A 10,401-nucleotide genomic window follows, 5' to 3' on the forward strand; every position below is an offset into this window, starting at 1 on the left:
ATATGGAAACAGATTATATACAATGCTTCTACTCATTCAGTAATAAACCCCCTATGTTATATGAACATATGTTTTTGGCATTTTTTTTTTTCCCATGTTTTTGGCATTTGATAAGGTGACTGCTGAAAGTGTGGAATCTTCATAAGTCCACTTTTCTTGTGACTTTTGTATAGTATATGCTAATATAATATTACAGAATTATTCATTGTCAGTGGAATTCTGAGGTTGGTCATTGTGAGAACATGCCCAGGGAATACTGCTGACATGCACATCCCTTCAGAGAGTGGTTTTGTTCCAGCTCTGACAATGAAAACTGGTATCAGAGTTGCAGTGAAAGGCAAATATTCATAGTGCTAGGAGAACAGAAGGAAAGATGCACGTTAACAAGTGGACTCCATAAAACAAGCATGACAAAGAAACAGAGAGAGGACTGGAAAAAGAACAGCCTCTTGTTTGATTTGCAAGAAGGTAAAACAGAGCCTGCAGCAAGGGATGCAATAAGTAACTGGTGCTAGAGGCCACTGTTCATGTATCTTTACTCATGACACTGCTACAGGATGCCCCAAGAACATGGGCCTGAGTGCCACCCCGAGTAGGATTTTTATTGTTGTTAAAAAAACCACCTTGTTCTGTTTATTTCAGAAGTGTTAGGAACTTGTCACAAGCGACAAAGGCTGTGGACATAGGACATGTTGTACATCATTAATTTAACTTTTTTTTTTTCTTCTTTTTCTTCTTTTCTGCTTGCCGTTTCCTCCCTTTAGATCTAACAAATACAACAAAACATGGACAGGAAGAAGAAGGAGGAGAAACCAGAAAAGCAGCTTGCAGGACCTGAATCAGATTTCCCAGAAGCTTTACTAGAATTTCAGTAGGTTTAGTAAGTTTAACTTTTCACTCATATAGAACATGTGAAAGGATCAGCATATTCTGACATTGCAAGATCACATTAGACTGTATCTTTTAGGATTCCTTGGTGTTCGCAGAGGTATGTAGTCAGTAGCCATAACCTCAAGACCTACAGTTTGCTTCCTTGATGCAGCTGAGAGTGAAGCACATGGAAGGTTTTATTTTGAAAATAATAGAGCGATAACTTAGAGGTATCTTAAAATCAAGCAGAGAAAAAATAAAAGCCAAGAGGAGAATATCTGAAGTAGTTACAAACTAGTCCAACTTATTTGATTTTCAGTATCTTGAGTAGATGATTGAAAGGAGAAAAATTAAATTCTGTGACTTTTATCAGAGACAGAGTTTGAAAGCGAAAAACTTCAGCAGCATCCAACATTCGACAATTATCAGCATTTAGAGAGCAAGTAGTAACCTGGTGTACAAATGAAAAGCAGGGTGAGAAAACTGAAGAGCAACCACACACAGCTCTGGTGACATCTATAGGAGTTTACAAGGTTGATGTGGGATTTTCTGTTTAATTTTACATGGAACAGAGTACAAATTTCCATAGTGAAATGGACCAGATTTAGCTGAGTCCTATCACAAATAAATACCACAAGCAAACCCATCTATTTTGCTAAGAAATAAGCAAACTGCATTATTAGTCTGAGGGAAAAAAAACCCAACATACTAGTTTCTGATAAAATTACTGTTACACATATTCAAATATCCAAGCAAATGAGTAATTTGTCTTCTACTGAAGTGGGTACTGTACGGACACAGGATATTTAATTTCTACAGCAACAGTAGGGGGGAAAAGGGAAGAAAAATATTTTTCTTTCTGTCTTCATCTGTCTCCCTCTCTCTTTTTCTGTTGTCACCTCTGTAATCTAGAACTTCTCTGTACCACTTGGTTGAGCAAACTAGCACAATCATACAAGTGAAGATCTGCTATGTTCCACTTTAGGATTAGTGAACTGTGTAATATTTATTTAACTTCCGTTCCTGCTTTTTCTCCTGTCAATGTTTCATTTGTCACAACATTGAAGAATGGTTGCTGTGCATAGCAAGTTTGTTATTTTGCATTTTCAGTACGGTTTTCTGTTTCAGGATTGGTTAGGAACAAAAATTCTGTGAATTACTAGCCATGGTAGCATCCTACAGATGGCTAACAAAACTGGAGAGGAGTGTTGCTTCTAGATGATTAAATCATCTAGAAGAAACCTAGTATACAGAGTTAAGAAAATAGTATCAAAAGAACCTTCAACCTAGCTGTTTTGTAGCTTTAATCTGACAAATACTATAAAAAAAAAAAGTAATTTAAAGAGGAAAGTTCCAATATGTAGCCAACAAAAGGGCAAATTCTACTCATACAAAATTTTTGACAGCAACAAAGGGATGGATATAGACGACCACTTTATGGAAAATCTTCAAGTAGCAGAAGCTAAGATTTTCAGCAGAATTTCGAAATAGAGAAAGGGTTTAAGATGGCAGGTAATGTAGGAGGTCACACTCTGTGGCCAAGCTGTCACCTCTGTCTAGTAATTGTTCTATTTTTACTGTAGCCATCACCACCATACCCCCGTATCTCTGTTCTAATCTCTCTAACTAATGTCCTTGGACTTAATGGAAAACTTGAAGGATGCAAATCTAGTAACCTGCAATTTGCATGACTGACTGATCCAAACTTAGCACGGAAAAAATTATCTTCTTTTAAAACAACTTAATACAAGGGGGGGGGGGAGGAACCCCAAACAAGAACTCAAGGAACAATAGCTGTTGAAACAATAAAATATATTGTGATACTTGTAATACTTGCCTCTATTGTGCTGTGTGGTGAATGAATTCTGGGAACAGAAGGAAAAGTTACAGAGAATTTTGCAAGTAGACACCATTTGCAGTCTAGTGTTTAGAACACACACACAAACCCCCACTTATTTTATAGCTGTGGCAAAGAGGAAGACAAGTAGTCTAGGAAAACTGTGAAAAAAAGAGCTAGTTCTTTGATGAAAATTTTTAAAGATACTTAGAGGATGCTACCTGGGCTGCAGTCCCTGTTCCCTTAGTGCTGCTTAAAGCATAGCGTGTTCCTGGTGTACAAATGCAGTTCATGAAGCTCAGCAAACCTCATTTTCAGAAGAAATTAATCCTGTTTAATTCTTCAGTGTGGGATTCATCTGACCTGTGTCTGCATGGGTTGCCTAGGCTTCCTCTAAAGTGAGTGGTAATAAATATTTCTGGAGCACAAATAATTTTGTTCTAAAAGGGTCATGTCCAATAGGTCTGCTAAATCATATCCAGAAAGAATAATTCTCTCTAGTGGTTACAGAGGAACAGTATAATCAGAGATTCTGTTTCTCAGTAGAGTCCAGACCAACATGTATACATATATGCATATATATATATATATGTATGGGAAATAATTTCTTTATATGCAGTAAGCAGATAGTGGTATTTAGCCAAATAAATCAAGCAATAGGATACAAAAAGAACCATTCCTCTCTCTTCTGTTTTCATAAGAATGTCTTTCTTTACTCTTTCTTTACAGGGTTGAGACAAAAGAAGCAGCAATTGATAGGGTTTTGTTTGAACTGGAACAAGTGGAAAAAAAGAACAAAGAATATCATGAAAGAGTAAGTGACCCTGTACCATCCTTCTCCCAACACATTTTATATGTGATGTTCTAAATCACAGATGCAATTTTATCCTTTTAATCCTAATACTACCTTCACTAGGGGAAGTCACTGCAGTGATTTTCTTACAGTCAATGAAACTAGAGTTGGTGAGTCGCTTTATGTGCTGAAAATTAGGGTTACCTGAATTAAATGTGACAGAAAGCATTAATGTCCTGAATATAACCATGTAAAAAAGGAGCTGCAGGAGTAGAACACTGCAGAATAGGACACAGGGGTAATGTAAAGCGAGTTCAGGGAAGGTGTTTTCCAATGCACATGAAATCCTCAATAACCACCAAAGTATTTAATCTTACACAGGACAGGAAAGCCCCTTTCCTTAGGTGACTTTACTGCAGTCCATTCAGCATCACCTAAAGTGTCACCTGAACTGACACTTTAAAGAACTGTAGATATGAACTGTATATAAAGAACTGTAATATGGCACCTGGTGACTGAGAGCAGTGAACTTTGAAAGTGGGTATTTGTACAGTCACCTAACAAAATGAATTCAAATCACTCAAAAATCCTTAAACTGAATCAGAAGATTAAACAGTGTTGCAGCCTGCACTTCCTATAGCAGGGGAATGTGGAACTAAATGTCTCTGTTTTTCCCATGCCTGATACTTGCCCTGTTTAGCTTTCCTTGATGTTTCTTTCAGTTTTGAAGCCTGGATAGTGTTTCATTTGTGACCTTAACTATCACTGGAAGTGGTGTTTGCCTCTTCTCTCTGCAGATACCTGAAGTCTTTTATGGTTATTCCCCCAATTTGCTGCTAGTTCATGGTCTTTCAAGACTCCTTCATATTTTAGACAGTGTAAGGTACTTCAGGGCATGCTTGGAGTGTTATTTGTTTAACTTACCTGTTTTGACAGTTCTTTGAGCTTCATTCTTTGTTTCCTCCTTAATGTTCTGAGTGGTTTAATCTTTCTAAAAATGAGGAATGCTTGAGAGTGTCTCTCTTTACTGCATGGTTACTGGTACAGTTTGGATGGTATGGTTATTTGCTCCTTTACGGTCTCCTTTGGGAGCAAACATCCACAATTAGTAATTTCAAGTAATTTGAGTGTTGCTTGAGAGGATCATGGCAAAGGATGACAATCACAGCTGTGGAATCAGTAGGTATAACTAATTCCAGCTCTGACAAGACTCTCTACTGTGGCCCTATGCAAGTTGTCTCATGACAACTCTCCACGAGGTTGCTACATTGTCATGAAGGATACTGATGTGAGGTAAATAACTCCTACAAATAAATATTGTTGTTAAACTGGCCCACAAGGAACTTTCTTTCCAGGCAATGGGGAACTATTGATGTGCTGCATCAAGTACCGCAGTCATTTGTCTCTCTTTTCCTTCTAATGGTCCAAAAGTTACTGAGGAACTTCTGAGGCTTGCAAACTCTCCCTTCTGCTCCATCCTTTTAAAATATGAAGAATAGGTGTTCAGCTGTTTTGCAGTGCATCCTGGCACTAGGTCAGGTTTTACTTTTTTTCTTTACTTAAGCTTGTCACTTTGAAAACTAGTTTGCAAATGTTTTAATACATGCCTTTTCTTCTGTTGTTGTTGCATAGCATGACCTTCTGAAGGGAGAGCAACAGGCACACATCTGGAGCATCCTGAGACAAATGGAAGAAGAGGAGAAAGAAAAAGATGAAAAGGAGGCTGTAACTAGGGATGAAGTGGAAGAGTCACTGATAGCAAAATGGCAGTATGCTAAGGACAAAGAACAACTTCTGCAAGGTATGTTGTAAGCTATGGAAGTGTGGCTTGCAGTTGGGATTGAGTACTTTTTTTTAATTTCATTTTAAAAAGAGATTCTATGTCCTTGTTGCATAAAAAGCATAAAGCTTTTCCTTCTCATAATGAAACTCTCAATGTGGCATGAGTTGTGGAAGGCTTATAAGTAAATCTGTTCCTTCCAAGTGTTATATATTACTGTACAAGTACAGAGGTTTTATTTTTTCTATGAAGTTGAAATTCAGGGAAGCCCTATGCAGTGGTTTTGCTGGAAGATATAAAAAAAAATTATTGATGGCACCAAAAATGAACAGTTTTGATTGTTGAAAGTTCTGCCTGCCATCCCTGCGATTCTCCATGTGAGACACGTGTCGTCAGTAACTACATTTCAGTGAGAACTGTTGTCTCTCCTGGGCAGAGTAAGATCAAGCTGTTTCCAGCAACGTATGGTGGCCTTTGACACTATGTGAGGCCATCATGTTGTATTGTAGTGTAGATGAATTCCCCTTCTTTTTCCAAGCCCAGTGAAAGTGCCTTTATTAAAGAATTTGATGAAGTTGTAAGAATTATGAAGTTCAAGAAATTGGTGATGAGCTTGTCTTCTGACATATTATTTTAATAGATCTGCACTCCCAAATTGAAGAAACTGAACAAAAACTTTCAGTTAAGCAGAGCGAGAGAGATTATTGGTTGGAATACAAAAATGTAGGAAGTAAAATACTGGCCGACAAGATCATGAACCTGGAAGAAGACATTAAGGAAGTCAAAGATGACTTTCACAGAACTACAGGTTAGTTTACAGCTAGTAATGCAAGTCTTACAGGCTCTTTGTGTATTGCTTGCAGGAATTAATTAAATTATAAAGTTAATTTGAGGTCAAGTTCTAGTCACTTTTATCAACTTTTCCAAGCCAATGCATGTAAGGTGGGCTGCATAATCCTGTAAAATGGAAGAACTCTCTATCTAGCCCTGTGAAAGTCCTTTTATTAAAGAAATTGATAAAGTTACAGAAATTATGAACACTTAAAGAAAGTGATAGACTTGTCTTTCTGATTATTTTCTTGTAAAATACAGGCAATGTTACTGTAAAGGACAGCAGTTCTCTAAAAATAAGTCTACATATATTTAGGTCACCTACACAGCGGACTCCCTTACTGGTCGTACTTGAAAATGTTGACTCTGCTGTTGTTGCTTCTCATCGTGCTACAAGCACTTTACACGGTGCAGACTCCTTTGACAGGAGTAAGCGTTGTCGGGACAGCCTGTTCGGCTGAGTGCGCTGGTTTAAACGCAGGACTAGAGGGAGCTGTTGAGTCAGCGTCTCAGCTTTGCCTCCCAGCAGCAGAGCCTCCTGTGTGAGGCCCCGCAGAACTGCCGGGACAGCCAGACTCAAATACTGGGAACTGTTTCAGTACTGACACAACAGTGGAATTTATTGGAGAGCTTATGTATTCTTGTGCTGAGCGCTTTACAAAGAATTCTTTACTGCTGCATTATTTTAAAATCATTTAAATATTTTGCTTTTATATCACCCATGCTACTGGTGGGAGAAGGATGTCCTGGTTTTCTTCCTTTATGTCCCTCTCAGTATGCATGACCACAGCCAAGCAGCTGGTAGTAACAGGCAGTGACACTGCTCTGAGAGTCTCTGTATATTCTGTGCCAACCATTGCCAGGCATCAACTACTGTGGCTAACAGCCAGCTATCTGTCTTTTTGTCTCTTGAAATATATTTTATCACCATTAAGATCTGCACTGTGTTCTCTAAATTGCCAGACAGCTTGTCAAATATACCTCTCTGTATTCAGGAGAGGTTGGTATTTTTCATTATGTGCTTTCCATGTTCCTAATCAATTTAAAACTTTGCTATACAGCTGCTGAAATATGAAATGAAAAAAAGAATGGGCTTTTATACACAACACCAGAAGGAGCCAGTAGGAACTTTCAGTCTGACCTCCTGCATGTCACAGGGTACAGAGCCAAAACTCTGTGGTCAAACGGAAGTGTATTTATAGAAAGACAGTTACAGAGGTACATATAGGAGTTGCTTACAAAATGATGTTGCCAGTACTGGAAACTGGCATACTATATTACTCCACTTCCTAAAATTGAACTTGTAAAGTGTCTGGGGAGTACAGCCTTCTAGCCTATAAACAAACAAAAAAATCTAACAAGCTTCCAGAGTGATGTGGCAGCAAATTTGGCTTGTTCACTCCTTGGATATGTAAGAGGCCTAGGGAATAAGCACAGGTGAAGGGGTTGCTGTCTCTAGGTGCCACTGAAGGGCGTGGCTCTGGCACAGTTCATGTGTTGCTGGAGGGGAGAGGAAGCAACAGAGCCACACACTTCTGCGGGGTGTGGGGGAAACAGAGTTGCAGTGAGAGGCAGAGAAATGAGTCTTCTGAGGAACAGTGAATCTGAGTGGTTCCTCCTTTTCTTCATCCTCCCAGTACACTCAGGTTGTTGAGCTGTCTGAAAGATTGAAAAGGTGAATTAATTATAGCACGTAAGTAATTCCACTGCATTCTGCCAAGTGTAGCTGGTGGATTGATTAAGCCAGGCCAGGTTCCACAGTGTGGAATTAAGAACTAACATACGACTAATGCGTATTTCATATTTGACTGCCTTTGGCTCCACAGTGGGTCCATGACCAGACACTCATTCACAGCCAGATCAGCAATCGGCTGTCTGCAACCCAAGTGCAGAGCCAGGCTGAATTTCAAGCCTCTGGAACAAGGATGAAGTGCATTCCTTCAAAGAAAATTACTATAATCTCATTCATTCCCTCAAAAGGAGAAAATACCAAGCAGCAGTGGGCTATTTAGAGTAGCACAAAAAGAACTGAAGGGAAGGATAAAATAATTAAATGTTAAGTGACTAGAACTTGAAGCCAAACAAATTCAGTTTGACATAAGATATGATTTCACAATAATGACTACAAATAATGACAAAAGCAAATAATTGAGGCAATTGCTACATTCTCTATTTTGTCCTGTTGTCAAATTAGAACCCCCTGTAAGGCTTAGATAAGTCAGAGAATTTATATGGCTCTGTATAATAACTGAAAAAAAAACGTCATGTGCATAAGATAATCCAATATGCTTCTTTACCTAAAAAAATAAGTTTTCTAAGCAAATATCTCGCATGACTCCAAGAACTCTGATATCGATAGAAACAAAATTTAGGCCTAAGATACCAATGTTTTAGCAGATCACTGCTCACAGGTAGCAGTGAATTGCTCAGCTGTTGTAGTTGACAACAGAAATGTGTAAGCAACTTCAGATTTCTCGTTCTGTAGTGAATGCTACTGTCTTTTGGGTTTACAAGGGTGATTTCTATGAAGAAGGAAGTTTGAATCTTTTTCTGTGGAGCATCCATGCGTGGGATGCTGGCTGATAAATTCAAGTTAAGGAACAGCATGCCGATTATCTATTTGTTGTCAAGAGAAATTGATGTCAAATAGTGATTTCTGATTTCCTATTTTATTTTGAAGAATATTACGGGAATTCTTTGAAAGCAGTGAAAGAAGAAAATGACAGACTGATTGAGAAGCACATGAAGTTAAGCAAGGAACAGGCCACTGAGGTATTCCTTCTGCCTTTTTTAAAAGTACTAACTGCATCATAGCTAGGATTAAGGTTAGGATTAAGGTACTCTGCATTAATCATTATTTTGACTCAAATTAAGACTTAGAACTTTTCTAATAAATTGAAAGTAAAGTAAATTGTAAATCTTATTATTAAACATGGCATTGGTTGTTATACACACTTTTTTTTTTTACATGAGACTCACAATGAGTTGATATGAGGACATTTTACAAATGAGGTATGGGAAACTGGGGCACCACGCACTGATAGGACTTGTTCAAGGACATGTCACTTTTGATGTGACCTTGATTTTGACATTTGTATAGACCTCAGAAAACAATAACACACTAAAAGGTTGTCTGCATGGAAATATACATAAATTTGGGAAAAGTTTTGTCCTTGTAAAGTATAACTTTATTTAAATGCCAAACTAGTGCAGTATACAGTAAAATTTAGGCTTATTGAAACAGATTTTTTTTTTTTTTTGTCATTTCTGCCAGCTTTGATTTGCAAACATGGTTTACAAAGTAGTTATGGTGGTGACTTCTTACACACACACAACGCAAAGCATACTTCAGTACAAACCCTTTGTTGTGCCCATTAGGAACTTAAATTCCCTGACTTCAGTGCTAGAATTTTCAGTCATGTGAGAGCATAATCTAAAGGACTGTGTTTATGGTGATCTGCTATGGGGCATCTTCCCTCCCAGTTGTCCCTTCCCACTTACTGAGATAATTAAATTTTATCCTTGGCTCACTAGCATGGAATTAAGTCACTTGTCAGAGATCAGTACTGCCTCATTTGTGAGTTTGCTTTGGTTTCGTAATAGCTAAAGGCTTGATTTCCTGAAAACAGGAAGATTTGAGCAGCAGTGGAGACATAGCAGAACTTGTAGGCAAAACGGAAACGTATTATTTTAATGCAGGAAATTATAACATATTGGTAAATTGCTTGACATATGAGCTGCACTAGGCAGGATGATGAAAAAGAAACATCTGGCCTTGTGGGCTAAATCCCCTTGTCATCCCTCAGGGGATGCTACAGCCTGTTTTGTGGATGTTTCTTAATTATTTCCTGCTAATCAGCAGAAGGTTCTTTTTTACAGTATGTAGCACTGTCAAAGTCCTGCTTTCAGATGAGCTTATCTTAAATTGTGTTTTCTCAGAATGCTGTGAGATACTTAGACAAAAAAATCTGCAGAGAAATTGAAGAGAATGAATGGCTAAAAGAAGAGGTAAGAGGATCACTTACATACAGTTTATCATGGTAGTTCAGGTTTGAAATACTATGGCCTACAGTCATGACTCCTCTGAAGACTTCCATGGGAAAAGGGGAGCTTTTTCCTGTAATTTGTAATTCTGAGTAGCAAACAGTGTATGTGGTGAATCAAGGTACAAGGTGAACATCTACTTGTACAAATGAAGGACCCCTTTTTCTTGCCCAAGCAGTTATATGAAGGACTGAACATTCCATACAAGTATTTCCACCTATGGGTATATATATATATATATATATA

At 38.1% G+C, this 10,401-nt stretch overlaps 1 protein-coding gene across 1 annotated transcript; it reads left to right on the forward strand.

The window, feature by feature from the left end:
• Positions 1 to 785: 785 nt before the first annotated feature.
• On the forward strand, positions 786 to 10,230 carry LOC103780745 (coiled-coil domain-containing protein 83-like; the record flags this gene model as incomplete). Its single annotated transcript, XM_008948439.1, is given in 6 exon segments — positions 786 to 871; positions 3,437 to 3,521; positions 5,133 to 5,301; positions 5,921 to 6,088; positions 8,792 to 8,883; positions 10,051 to 10,230. Coding segments are annotated over 6 exon segments (780 nt in total), but the record flags the coding sequence as incomplete, so codon positions are not given.
• Positions 10,231 to 10,401: the final 171 nt, after the last annotated feature.

Source organism: Merops nubicus, unplaced genomic scaffold (genome assembly GCF_000691845.1).
Source record: "Merops nubicus isolate BGI_N331 unplaced genomic scaffold, ASM69184v1 Scaffold52080, whole genome shotgun sequence".
Classification (NCBI taxonomy): domain Eukaryota; kingdom Metazoa; phylum Chordata; class Aves; order Coraciiformes; family Meropidae; genus Merops; species Merops nubicus.